At 40.3% G+C, this 14,630-nt stretch overlaps 2 protein-coding genes across 6 annotated transcripts in view; both read left to right on the top strand.

Moving 5' to 3' along the window:
- sned1 (sushi, nidogen and EGF-like domains 1) overlaps nt 1–5,073 on the top strand; it is a 30,314-nt gene extending 25,241 nt beyond the window's left edge. For 2 of the 3 annotated variants that reach the window (XM_010739817.3, XM_019260313.2), the window contains 4 exons: nt 3,935–4,022; nt 4,185–4,264; nt 4,361–4,391; nt 4,510–5,073. In XM_010739817.3, the coding sequence (XP_010738119.2) occupies nt 3,935–4,022; nt 4,185–4,264; nt 4,361–4,389 (197 nt within the window). In that variant the 3' untranslated portion in view covers nt 4,390–4,391; nt 4,510–5,073. The remainder of the gene's footprint in view (nt 1–3,934; nt 4,023–4,184; nt 4,265–4,360; nt 4,392–4,509) is intronic. The other variant, XM_019260314.2, reaches the window with a different exon arrangement.
- A 3,464-nt stretch (nt 5,074–8,537) lies between these two features.
- ryk (receptor like tyrosine kinase) overlaps nt 8,538–14,630 on the top strand; it is a 40,052-nt gene continuing 33,959 nt past the window's right edge. For all 3 annotated transcript variants that reach the window (XM_019275345.2, XM_019275346.2, XM_019275344.2), the window contains exon 1: nt 8,538–9,254. In XM_019275345.2, the coding sequence (XP_019130890.2) occupies nt 9,035–9,254 (220 nt within the window). In that variant the 5' untranslated portion in view covers nt 8,538–9,034. The remainder of the gene's footprint in view (nt 9,255–14,630) is intronic.

The following is a 14,630-nucleotide window of genomic DNA, read 5'->3' as shown; positions in this document are numbered from 1 at the left end:
AGAAGGATTTTAAACACATGTTTGTCTTAAACACTCGATTTACAAGGTGATCAGTTGAGTCCATAATGCAGGGGTCTTGAGCCTATTCCATTTGGCCTTAGGTGAGATGGAGGGCACACTCATAAATGTCTTATATGTCTTAACTAGAGTTATGCAGCTATGTTGACAGTTCTGTGAGGCTGAATTTAGGCACAGTAGTGCTGTGCGCTAAACGCTAATGTCAGCAGGGATCATTCCAATGTCCCCAGGGTCCTATGTCCTCAGGGTTAGGGTTAGTGATTATCACACTGACTTTCCCCGAGCTGTCTGATGACTATCGATTTGGGATAGAGAGCTGGCCAACGTATGTCACTCAGCACCCCCCCACCCCACTGTGAGCACTTTCACATTTTGAAGGAGAACGGTGAGAGAGAAGAAAGTAAGAGGTGTCCTGAGTCTTTACTGGTTTCCTGAGTATAAGTTTAGGCTAAGGATGTTCCAGGTCCAAAGACTGGATAATTGGGTTTTGGGTTCCAGGTAGTTAGGATTAGGTCAGGTGTTTGAGAAGTTAAGGTTAGACAAGAAACTAGGGTTGGGGTTAGGGTAGAAAATGTCCGGGCCCAGGAGGCTGGTATCTTGAGAAATCTGGGGTTAGGTCTCGGATAGTCTATCTCAGGGAAGGTGGTGGGGAGTCTAATTGGTTCGGGTTAGGGGACTATAGTCACATCTCCAAGAGTCATGAAACTGTACTTGCACAGGTCTTAATCTTGGTGATTGTTGTATGTGTTCATGCAACAGATAAACCATCTTTAAAATTAAAGATTTCCAATGGAGTCCAATTAAAATATCTCAAAAGTTCCAGTTAAGGATGAGGCCCATAACCACTAATCATTTCCACCTAAGAAGGTTTAGGGTCCTGAAAGGTTACAAGCCGGTTAAAATGCGACGAATGACAACAAATCATCCACATTTCCCAAGAGGTTAAGGCTAGGAAAGAGGCCTCAGTCCTGGTTAGAAGAGGTTTACTAACCACTAAATCATTCCCAACTCTAAAGAGATTAGGGCTGAGGTCAGGAGGGTTAATGTGTGTGAACAGAATATTGAACTTGGGAACTCAGGCCCCCGTGAACATAGATACACTCCCATGTCAGCATGTTAACTACTCTCAATGTATGTTAATGTCTGCTAATTAGCAAAAATTGAAAACAATAAAACTTATTTTCAAGACATTCGGTCGAGGGTTCAGCTGTCTGAATGTCACGCGTGTCAGTGCAGGATTTACAGTCCTGTGTTCCCAAGGGTTGTAATTCTGCTTTCTCTCATTGTAAGTGTAGCATCTCGTAGTGTGAACTTCCAGTGTGAGATTTGCATTTCATCATGTAAACTGACATAGAGCACTGAGCTATGTATAGACCTCTGGTCGCTTAAAAGCAGGAAGCACGCTCCGCTGACAGTTGACCCCTCTGACATGAATGGCTTGGTTAACTTTGACGCCGAGGGGCATGAATGTACAACATGAATACAGTGGCACACAAAGCACCATATTATTTCCACTGCACCATTTTTCTTCTTTTTTCAAGGAGCCAGTGTTACATTTATAACTCTGTGTTTCTTTTGAATGTTCTCGAGGGGATCGGCAGCTCATTATCTGTGGACAATATCCATCTTTGTTCTGAATCGACTCTATCTGTGGTGCTTACGCTGTCTTCCCTGTGTCTCTTAAGCAAATCTTATGCCCAGTTTTGAATGGCTCATTTCATTTTAGCTCAAATAGCTCATAAGAAAAACATGAAATTTGGGGTTTCCTTGTGACAGCTTTCTTCAGATTAATTACCAAAATTACCAACATTGGTTAGCATTAAATAATTTAATGTATTATAAGTAAAGAAAGTTGGTTACTGCTTTCATAAAATCCCTCAACTCAAACCTCCAAATTCCAAAAATATTTTCTTGAATCTCCCCATGTACATACACTCCCATTTCTTTTTAAGATATACTGCACACTTATGACTCTGTGCTTGTATTTAATGTATCTTTGACAGACTATAAATGGGAAACTTCCAGCTGCCTGGAGGAAAACTCCTTGGGGCATTACAGCTTCTACTTCATATGTATAACAGCCAGGAGAAATGCATTTTTTTACAGTGTCCAACGTCTTATTGAAGTTAACGATCATGTAAACACATGTTTATCAAAGTAATTGATTATATGCTACCAATATTAATGATTAGATACAAGTCACTTGCTGAACAGGAATGTGTTTATATAGATGAGTATTTACATCATTGGTGGCGGAGGAGTCTTTTATGAAAAGCAATAAGCTGCTTGAGTCATATTTTCTTCAATCCAAAAGTAAACAGGACATCCAGAGCCTCTTGTAAAACTATCCAAGATTTTACAAACACCCTGTCGGAGTATTTAATGCCGTTAGATAAATAGATAGATATTTTATTTTCCTTACGAGGAAAATTGTTGCCACATTTCCTACAAAGCTTCACATAAATACATAGCACCTCAATATAACCACAGAGATACAAAAATAAACATACATAAACAATAAAAATACAGCACATTTGTTCAGCCATATCTTATACATGTAGCTCCAAACAGATTTCCAGGGCGACTGGGTGGGAGCAATTCAAGGATGAGTTAAGGGCTAAACTGGGGTTGCATGGTATACTGTCTGCTCTGTGTGTGATGGCTTTACAGTTAAGGTCTAAGAGGGTTTGGAGACCAGTTGCGTGAGTTTGTTCTTATTGGAGGCAGATAACATGTTGAAAAAAACAGGATAAACAATAGAGGAGAACAGGTTGGACTATACTTTTGTAAAGCAACAACAGAAGGCAGTGGTTTGAGTTTGCAGATGGCAGAGAGTCTTTGTTGGCAGCGTTTGTTGGATGTCAGTGTTGTGTTGGTCAAAGCTCAGTTTATTGTCCAGAGTGAGTCTGAGATATCTGACGCACTCAACCATCTAAATAGTATAATTATTGATGAATCTGGGGTGAGCTGTGCCGTGAGTGCTTGAAGTGTTGATGATCAGTTGTTTTCCTAACGTTCAGGTCCCATGATTGATTGCGTGCCTCTGTTTGAAGTGGGAGATAGAGCCTTGATAACCTCAAACAAAGTTATTGTCACTGAGTAGTGCAAGTATGGCAGTGTGGTCAGAGTATTTGATGTATGTGGTAAGAGGTGAGGGGCTGATAGCAATTGGTAAAGAGGGTAAACAGGAAGGGGCCCAGGACGCAACCTTGTGGGGCTCCTGTGTTGGTGGTCACGGTCATGGTGGAGGATGTAACAGTGCCCACCCTTACTGCCTGAGGTCTGTCGCTGAGGAAGCTCTGTAACCAGTGGATGAGGAGTGGGAGCATGTTGAGGCAGTGGAGTTTCCTGATCATCTGGTGACACTGAAAGGGAGAACTGAAGTACATGTAGAGAAGTTTGGCAAAGTTACGGGGTGTTTCCAGGTGTTGTAGGAGGGAGTGAAGGAGGCATGAGCCTCACATCAGCTGAGATATAAATAGATGTCAGACTTTATAGGTCAAAAAGTTGAACTATTTTAAATACAAAGAAGTCATAGCAGATGTGGAATTATGTACAATTTGACAAAGTATCTTATTTCACACTGACTACTTGTAGAGAATTCATTCTATGACATCTAGTGAAACAGCAAAAAAACACAGTAAAACAAGATCAGCTTGGTTTATCTAATTATTAGACGTTAATGAAGCTGTGCATGAGGAGACACAGGACATACCCTTGCCTCTCTCGAGTCCTTTTCTTCACCTAAACATCCAGCGTCAGATTGTTTAAACATTCCTTTCCTAAAACCATCCATCAGCCAGAGGAGCAGGGCCCAGCTTCATCCCACATGACTCCTAAACCATCCAGCAGACTTTTCCTTGCTCACAACACTTCAAACATTCATACCTCATGTTGTGTGACCGCCTGTTTGCAGCATGCCAGCGAGTGCCGCACCCCTGCACCCGTCTCTACTCTGAAACGAAGAGCGTGCCTGTCTGGGAGGGTGGAGTGTGCCACTACCTGTAAGTTATTGTCAGGCACTGATCTCCTGCTCTGCCCTTGCATGTTTATACTCATCATGACATATGTGAATGTTTAAACATAACTGCAAAGCTGGAAAAAAAATGCAGAGATTATTTGTAGAAAAAAGGATTAAATCCATGAGTTTGTTTTGTCCTCCGCAGGTACAAAAGGACTTATAAAGTACAGCAGGATGTCTGTTATCGAGAGATTTGTGAACCGGTGCTTCCCAAGAAAAGTCAGAGTAAGTTGGAAAGGCTGTTTGAACAGCGTTGAAGTTGTTTTTTAGCAAATAAACCAACACAACTCTTCTCTCTTCTCACTCTTAACTTTCATTTAGCAGTCAGAAGAACAAACAGACAACAATAAAGGTTTGTTTTCTTTAACACGATCAACATAATAAATTTTGTGGTGAAATCTTGCGCTACTGTCGAGAATCACAAGATTTTCAACAATTATCCTAAAAATGAGTCTTTTCTTTTATTCTAGAGCACTTGGATACTGATGAAAGGACTGTCATCACTGTCATGTGAAAAACCTTCAACTTCAATTTTGGTGTTTATAATCTACTTGAAGTAACTGATTATGGTCGTGTTTTTGCTGAGAAAACCCTGTCAGAACCCACTGTAACATTTTAGAAGCAGAAAAATAAGGTTGTATTTGTTCATTCCTGAGAGCTGTCTTTGTAGCTCCGTGCTTCGCGAAGAGACTCCAATCAAATCAAATGAAAAATGGCCCAAAATCGTTTATCATTTGTGATGTTTGATGGCTGATTTTTTTCAGACAAAACAAATATTAATGATAAGCAGTCCACTGTGCTGCATCAGAGACCTTATATACCTCATTGTCCATGTCCATGCTGACACATTAGGAGAGGTTTTTATTATTTGTGATTCAGCTGCAGGTTTGTCCCTCAGGGAAATAACTGTAGAGTGCTCCGAGTCCCAAACTTTTCCTTATACCAGCCCCGTGATCTCCTTATAAAGACGATGGGAAATGTATGTTTTCTCCACAACCCATTAATTCATCTCTTCCTCTGACAATAGTGCACAGTGTTTTCTGTGCATAAAATATCTTCCTCCGTGTCTTAGCAGGCATCACTGCTCGCTATTCTGTAAATAGTGTTTATAGGCCATTTTTGTAGGTGAATATTTTAATAATAAAAATGTTAAAATGTTTCTGGTATTTGTTTGGGTTTATATTTTGCATCCTGGATTACATCTTCAAGATGTTTACATATAGCTGAATGAAGCACATCATCTCTTTAGGATACAGTATTGCCATCACACAGACATAATCATCAATTTTATTCAAGTGGCACTGACTTCTTGCTATGATATGATGTATTTTTTTGTCACTATTACATGTAGAGATTTTGTTAATCATTCAATGGGCTAGTCAGTTTAAAAGTTGCAGAATTATTTGATAATAATTATATAATAATAAACTCTATTTAGACCAAGGATCAATCAAGAATAATGCATCTGAGGATCTCACAGACCAAGAAGGGACGTACGACTTTAAAAGATCTGTTAAATAACTCAGGGTGAGGCCTCTCAGGGCTTTATAAGTAATCAATAAAGTCTTAAAACGCTCAATCATTAGAGAGTGTAATGTGTGATGTGATCGTGTTTATTTGACAAAATCCTCGCAGCAGAGTTTTGGATGAGCTGGAGACGAGAGAGATGCCAGAAAGCAAAGAGTTACATCTAGCTGACTAGTTATGAAGGTATGTAGAAAATTTACGTCTTTTAGCAGACAGAAATGATCTAATATTTGAAATTAATGTTTATCTAGGCTGAGGTTTTTATCAAAAATTATTGGAGGTATTTTAACAGTAGTTTAAGTGGGAAGCCAAAGCCCGTTGTGATGCATGAGGACAGTGGTTACTGGTCTGCACTGTCTGTCTTACTTTAAATGTTAAATTCGAGTTATTACTAACGTCTGCCTGTGTCTGCTTTATGTCATGTGTTGGGTAACTATAGTACGAAGTGCTGAGCTCAGCCTGGCAAAATATAAAGACTCTGACTGTAGCTTCTAACTTTAATCCAAAGGAGGCAGATAGGGACATGCCTCATGGTAAAAAACACACAGTGTCTGTGTTCTTGATCATCAGTGATCTCATCCAAAAATCCCCTTAGAAAAACACACTGTTCTGTCAGAACTGGCATCTACAGTCACCACTACAGTCTCTCTGCTTTTAAAAACTCACCCATCTTACACTGACAAGCCCTCATAAGCAGCACCAGACTTTCCAAAATGACATTTCTGCTGCACCTCGGGCCTCTTTGATGGCTCGATGAGTATGAAAGTGATATGCCTTCACATGGCAGATCTCAACCCGGCTGAACCTCTACATGAAACTCTCTCCACAGTCACGATCAAAACACCAAACTAGGGAAAGTTTTTGTAAGACTGAAGCTCTTTTGGAGGCTTGTGGTCATCCAAAACTTGACTAAGACACTTCTACAATAGTCCCGTAGGCAGCCAAGTATTACCACTCACAGTGCAGCCGTGACTGTAAAAACAATATATATTTTCATGCTGTAGTCTACAGCACAATTTAATGTTGTGTAATGTTGTGTGGTGTACTCTTTTAGAAAATAACAAAAAAACAAAATTGTGCTTCTCAAGTCCATGTCCAGTCTTTCTTTGGCGAGAGGGAACAGCAACATGTTTCAGTAACAAAGGCAATGTTACACCCAGGATGAGAGGAGTTGCCCATGATTAAACACCACTGACCTGGCCCATGAAACCGGCATAAGTTAAAAGCACACAGAATCCACTTCATTGAATTATAACTGCTTCAAAGCAGATGTCTTCCTGCTACTTTTCTGTGTCTTTGGTGAAAATATAGCCCCTCTACCTCTCCTCATTATTTGCAGTTTGGCATGTTTAAGATTATCATCCCACTTGTTCTCCAGACTTGTGGTTTTTGTGCTGCCTTCACTGAACATCGGAATGTTGAGTCTTACGTCCCCTGTTCTAGTACACACTTGTCTGTGTCTGTGGTCATACAGATTGTACTGGATAAGTTTTGACAGCTTCATTAATAATTAAATAAGCTATTAGTATATATTATCTATTATATATATATCATCTCTTGCGTTGTACATTTAAGGACTATGTTTATCATTTTCTTGTTATAACATCCTATCAAGAAAACATACAGTAATAATACATATGTTTGAGATAGACACACACAGATACCCAACTTGCTGCAGTATAGTACAAAATACAAATCAAATGCAATATTTATCTACATTATTTACCATTTCTTTTCAGGTAAAGCCTACATTTTCATTTTTAATCGTATTTATGTTAGGTTCACAGAGCTTGCCCTTTGAAATGTAAGTTTTTCCACATTGTCAGTGATGGTGCATTCATCCAGGTCACAGGGGGCTCAAGCCTAAAGCTGACTTTGGGCAAGAGGTAAGTTACACCCTGGACGAGTCATCATCTCACCACAGGTTCACCACTGCTGCACCACCGTCCCACCTCACACTCTTCCCACACAGTGCAATAGAGTCCAAAGTCCAGAAGTTGAATCTGTTTTGATGATCATATAAATTCCAAGTGCACAGAGGCATTTGGCTTTTAAAGAGGACTTTGGTATTAAACATGTCTGACAAACATTTTTATAACATCCTTCCGGAAGTTTTGGATGTTTAGACATTCCCATGGACAAGGAAATAAAATACTTTTCTTGTTCAAACATTTAAAACAAACAACAAACACACTCTAAAAGCACTAAGATAGAGTTAGATTAGAAATTAGTTGGAGTCGAAGAGAAGGAAGAACATTTAGCTCTATCTATGTAAGAAAAAAAAATACATATATACAGAAGAAAAATATAAACATATAACTTAGTCAGAGAATTAGTCAGTGCAAGTTATCTATTAATATTCATATCAAAACATTATATCAACTGTCACAAAATGAGTCTCCTCTTCACTACACATTGACATTGAATTATATATAGAGTTCACAGTTTATTTGGTTTATTATATATAAAGAGAGTTCACAGTTTATTATGGTTTATTATATCTATAGAGTTCACAGTTTATTATGGTTTATTATATATAGAGAGAGTTCACAGTTTATTTGGTTTATTATATATAGAAAGAGTTCACAGTTTATTTTGTTTATTATATATAGAGAGAGTTCACAGTTTATTAGGGTTTATTATATATAGAGAGAGTTTACAGTTTATTAGGTTTATTATATAAAGATATTTCACAGTTTATTTGGTTTATTATATATAGAGAGAGTTCACAGTTTATTAGATTTATTACATAGAGATATTTCACAGTTTATTTGTTTTATTATATATAGAAAGAGTTCACAGTTTATTAGGTTTATTATATAGAAAGACCACAGTGTGTTTGGTTTATTATATAAAGATATTTCAGTTTATTTGGCTTTTCCATAATGTGATTCATCTTCGATCCAATATTTCCGGACAGCACCTGAACGCATCATTCCCGTCCTGAGCAGCGGGCTCCCCCCGCGCCTCCTCCTCCTCCTCCTCCTCCTCCTCCTCCTTCCTGCTCCGAGTGAAAACTGAGATAGTGAGTGAGGAAAAAGCAACGGGAGGAAAGACCATGGAGGGAGGAAGCTGGATGTATTAGCTGAGTTTGAACTTGTTTGTGTTTGTAGTTGTCGCGGCGTGTCACTGTGGCGGCCTCCGGTGTGTATTTTACGTGCCCGGTGAAACGTCGTAAATCTCGGCCGCGTTCTAACGTCCAACGGCTGTCCTGCCCGCGGACGGTTGGTTAGCACAACCCGACGAGAGTTAGCCAGCTCCGGCTAACTTAGCCCGACTCGGCTAGCGAGAAAGGACCAACAAAAAACAACAAAAACAAAACAAAAAAAGAAGTTAACGGAGAAAAGGAGTTAAGCGTAAAGTAACTAGTAATGTTGCCTCTCGGGATTAACTTCAGATACGGATGAGAAAGAATTTGGCGACTGTGGGGGAACACCGAGAACAACTACGAGCCAGACGACCGCTGCTATGTTGGGGTTGATTCACGGCTCTGGCAGCCCGCCGGAGTCCCGAGGTTGGCCACACTCGGTGCTGTGGAGGCTCGGGGGCTTCTTCTTCCTCCTGCTGCTGGAAGGGGCCGGCTGCCTCGCCAACCCGAGCAGCGCTTCAGGCGTCAGCAGCAGCAACAACAACAACCACCCGAGTGTCAATATATACATGAGTGTGGAGGAGGTGAAGAAGCTTTTGGGTAAGAAGGCCTGCAAACTTTTTATATGTGTGTTGATGCCAGTTTACTGGACTCTGGTGAGGAGCAGCTGTTGTGTTTTAAGTTTGATGCCAAAGTTTGTAGCTGCAGATCTGACTGTAATGGATTACATGTGCTGCACACAGTATTACTTTGATCACTTGATGGTGATGCTAATTGTGTGGTAACATGGAAATAAGAGCATGTAAAGGGAGTAGGATCATGTTTTTGGAGAAGTGCACAGTTAGATTTAATTTAATACTAATAACAAAACGTGTTTTTATTTCATTTTGCCATGAAACGCACCCTTACAAAGTTCCCAAACTGTAGGACAACTGGTGGTACACAAGCTCCCATGATACAGCTCTGAAATATTAGATACATTTCATTTTAGAAACATTAAATACTGCAAAAAAGTTGAATGAAAGTACTTAAACTATGACCGCCTGTCATATTTTTGGTTCATATCCTACAGACATACATCCGTGATAAGTTACAAGCTAAAAATGTGACATAAGTTGGAGGTAAAATGAGCAAAAACTCTGAAATCGTGGCTCCAAATGGGAAATATCACGAAGAGAAGTTCAGATCTTTACTACCCAGCTCTGGTTTTGTTCAGGATTCAACAACAGACAATAATAATAATAAAAACTTTTCCTACAGTATCAGGAGTAAACCTTCCTCTCATGTGAATCGGGCCCACTGTATTTAAAGTTATTTATGACTTTATTTCTAAGTTTTACAGATAGAAACGACACCACAACAATAATTTACACACACAGCCACAAGTTAGTTAATATGTTAAAGCCATACATACTTCAGATTCACAAAAAGGTGTTCAAACTGTCCCTTTGTTGGTCTTTGTCAAAAGCAGCTAACATCACTGCGAGGCTTGACTTGAAGAAGAAGTAATAATCAGCGTCTAAAGATCCTTTTTAATAGAAGACAAACAAAGTATATTCAAAGTACTAAACGTGCTGTGATTGTGACCCCGAAGTAAGTTAAGAAAAACGAAGCTCGAATCAGCTTCACAGCTGTGCTGTGTTTCATCCTCGGGCCTCTGCATCCAGAAAGGTATGCTGATGTGTCACCAGGAGTTGTGGAGCAGAGGAAGTGACTAAACCATACATTTTTCTTAAAAGAAAAAACAGAAGGGGATATCTGTGGTTTAGCGTTTAGGTTATATGCAGGGAGGTAGTGCTGTTGGAGTCCATCGAGCAGCTGCAGAAGATGCACAAAAAATGGAAAAAAGACTTAATAAATAGACAGTGCTGTTTATACTTCACAGTTTGGCTCTAAATTTCCAAATATCTTTTCATTCCCGATGCCAAACTCGAGCCAGTCTATGGATCAGTCCTAAGTTGTTAATTTAGGGTTTACTGAAGATGTCTGGAGGGTGCGATTTGGAAGTAGTCATTTTACTGTGTGAGTGCCACTGAACAGCTTAATGAACGGGTAGAAGTGCGAGTGCGTAACGTGTCTGTGGAGCTGAGGAAGCTGATGCTGCAGCTTCTGGCGCTGCTGTAGATAAATCTGTCAGATGCAATTCAGAAGGACTCAGCAAAACGTCTTTGTGTTATCCAGGAGGAAGCATCAGGTGTGTCCAGGTTTCGGTGTTTATTCGCTGTTGCGATTTAACTCAATCACGAGCATCATGTTGATGCACATTCATTTCATTCATGTAAAAAAAACAACAACATTTCAGCTCCTTCCCTCTCCTCTATAATTTGATCGGTGTCAGACCGTGGGCTGACTCTGTCCCTTTTGGTTCCTCTTGTTCTCCATCAGACTATAGTTAATCTTCTGTTGCCAGACGAGGGCCTCTCTTGTGGTTTGCTCGAAACCTTGTCTGGTCGTATGGAGAAATCTCTTAATGTTTGACAAGTATGTGTGCGGAGCTAAAAGTATGTGTGGACAGAAACTTCCATGATGCAGCGGCAACCGTAGGGAAAAAAACCCACGCTGGAGGGAGGTAAATCTGGTATCACAATGGTAATAGGCTGCTGGGGGAGTCTCACTGCAGATCCATGTACAGAGGTGTGGTTTGTTAACCAGCTGGTACAGCGCAGGTCAACCTCGGACTCATCAGTTAATCTCCCAAAAGTGCTTTCTAGTTTTCTTGTGTCTGTAAGAGTTGTTGGGAGTTTCGAATCGTCCGGAGCACCAGACATGGCTATCCAAGGTTACAAGGCTGGATGACAGAAAATATTCAAGCTAGCCATAGTATGTTTGCTCAGCGTGTTTTCCTCTTTATTAAGATCACAAATTAAGGTCCTATCCAGACCAAATAAAGCAAATCATCGCAAGGTTGTGCAGCTGGAGGCGTGTTTATTTGTACTGGAAACTTCTTCGTGTTACTATTTTACAGCTTGAATCGTGAGCCAGACACAGATTTAGAAGCTGGGCACATGAAAAAAGAGAAAGTCCGAACACGTCAGGTAGCGTATCGGAGTTTAGTCCGTGAATCCACCTGGATGGCCTCAGTTTCAGTCGCATTTCGGGCTGACTGTGGAGGGTTTGACTGGTCTGATCGCCTTCTTCTTTGTCGCAACCAAAACGCTCTAATGAAAGGGGAAAGAAAACCTGAGTTTTCACCGCAGCATTGGATTTGGTCTGAGTCTAGCTGAACTTGTGTTTTGTTTCCAAGCGTTGTGATTTATAACATACCGTACAGACCGGTTAGGACTGAAAGAAAAGGTGCTACGTCTTAGCAGAGCTCAACAATGTCTCATATTTTGGCTTATCACGGTGTAATCAATAACATTAATGATGATGACTCTGCTTCACAAGTATCCCGGTGAGCCATGCCAGCTGGACTTTCCACAGAAGACGCTTTGACGTGATACAGTAGGAAAAGCACAGGTGTAAATGATAAAATGAAATATGGCTGAATTCCATTTAGCTACTTTAGTTTCACGGTCCTGTTATTGTGAATGCCGGGTCACTGACACACTGTCATCTGAACAGAACAGAGCCATCGTTAATGTTATTAGTAACACCTGTGCTTCTCCTACTTGGACAAGTCTGCCTGAGCGGAGTCCTGGAGTCGCCATGGCAATACAAAATGGAGAAGTTATTCATTTATTAAGATAAACCTCCATGAATCATGTTTTTAATTCGAAAGAGTCACAGGAAACGCAATTTTAATGAGACTGATTAATAGCAATGTCTTCACGAGTTGTAAGAGAATTACCCTCACACTAAGCTGAGAGGAAACAAATGAGCATAAATTAATTAAATAACATGAAACATTTAGTTTCTTTCAGCTTTTCACCGTTCTAAATCATCGAGCCGTCCCTCTCGACCGCTAACGAGCCACCTCGTTAGTGTAAATAACCGACAGCTGGCGGACAGCAAATGGCAACCTTTGTGGCTGTGAAGTAAATCCAATGCAGAGTCTGAATGTTTCCTTTTTAACTCGCCCGTTCAAATTATATTAAGGCTTAAAGTTGTGCATAATTAACAGCGTGGACACTTTGTGGTCCACGTCTTTGCCGATTTTTAGATTAGAATCTGAACATCTAAGCCGCTCTTCAGAAACCTGTGGGTGACGTTACACTTATGCTGTCCATTCCTTATACTGTTAGTCGTCAACAGTGACCGGTGGTTGCAATTTTAGCGAAAGTCCTTAAACTTTAAAGCACATCAAATCATTGTTTCAATCTTTAAGTCTCTGAAAAGGAAGCGATCACTTGTCAGATATCAAAACTTTTACAATGAATTTATGATTATTTGAAAATGACTGCGTATTATTAAGCTTACCACTCATGTAATGTCTTATTTTCGGGTTTAATGCCATGCAGACAAATGCAGGGGAGGATTTTTAATTTATGGACAACAAGCACAGTCGACATATCAGTCTGAAATGTTGCAGCCGGTTACCCGTACTCTCAGGTCAGTGGTACCAAAGCCTGACGTGTCAGATCTTTGCTAAATTCCATGAGCATTCCTCGACCGTGTTTAACCTTTTTTAAAATCCTCACTAAGCTCCACTCGGACCATTTTGAAGTGTATTGGCTCCACCGCGATTGCTATTCATTGCAAACGTTCACAATACCGTAACACAATTTTATTTGCCAATGAAGCGTAGAGATGGAAAAAGTGACATCACCGAGTAATGCAGGCTCGCTGTGGTCTCTCTCTGCTTGTTTAAGCAGATGGACCCCGTCCATTCAGGATTTCATTCTGATAACTTTAGCAAACAGCCGCCTGACCCTCAAGGGGTTGGTAAGGAACAGGAAAATGTCATGCCTGAATTAAAACAGCGTCTTACACACACAGTGTGTTTGTCTGCGGATGAACTACAGGCAACATCGCTGATTGTTTTTACATGTGACTAACCGTCTGACTCGAGAAGCTTACTGTCCATATGCATTCCTACCCACAGATCTGTTATCAGCGGTGTCTCTAGACCTGCATCCTGGGTTTGAAGTGTGTTGCACAGGAGAGGAACTGCTCCTGATATGGATCAAAAGTTAGCCTCATCACATTTGGCTCGTTTTAGATGTGAAGCCACCTCATTGAACCATGCTTCAGTGTGTACTTGTAGGGATTTCTGGAGTATAATGAAGGTCCATGGATGTTTAAAAAAGGACAGTTTGTGAAGCGGATCGTTAAGAAATGATCTTATAGTCCTGAACAGGAAACAACAGGTATAATTCAGTCCTAGAGACAATCGATGGATCGATTATGCCCAGGACACACGTGGCTGTTCATCATACACATGTGGTGTCCATCCCTGACAGTAGAAAGAATGGACGGCGTATCCGTGACATCACCCACAGGTTTCTGAAGAGCTCAAAAATATGTTTTGAAGCTCAAAATCTGTGGCTTTGACTGCCACCATGTTGGCATTCCTGGCTAATCTAAAAATGGGCCAAGAGATAGATCTGAGGTGGGCTGAATGAAGCCTGGGTGCTCAAACAAGCCATCTGTAATAGCACCTACCTGTCAATCAAAGTAGCCACACTGTTAATTATGCATAACTTTAAGACTTAGAAGTGAATTATATAGAAATTCAGACTCAGTACAGTTGTTACGAATGGGTAAATTAGCCATATGGTTAGAGTTAGATATGGACATCGAAAGTTAGGGGACAGCTGTATATGTTGGTATGAACAGCGTGCTGATTGTAGAAGAAAACAGGCAAGACCTCTATGATAAAAAATGGCCATTCATGTCTTAAAAAAGTTAAAAAACTTCCAATTTCCGTTTATGTCAAACAGGAAAGAAGCAAATCGTCTCATCAGAGAAGCTGTAAACAAAGAACATCTGGCATTTCTGCTTGAAAAATCATTACTATAATTATTAGTTGGTACAATTATGAGCTAATCAATTAATCAACTAACTATTAAAGCTTCAGAGAGAGAGAGAGCGCTT

The sequence above is a fragment of the Larimichthys crocea genome, chromosome XVII (genome assembly GCF_000972845.2).
Source record: "Larimichthys crocea isolate SSNF chromosome XVII, L_crocea_2.0, whole genome shotgun sequence".
In the NCBI taxonomy this organism is placed as follows: Eukaryota; Metazoa; Chordata; class Actinopteri; family Sciaenidae; genus Larimichthys; species Larimichthys crocea.
This window is presented reverse-complemented; position numbering and strand designations above follow the sequence as displayed.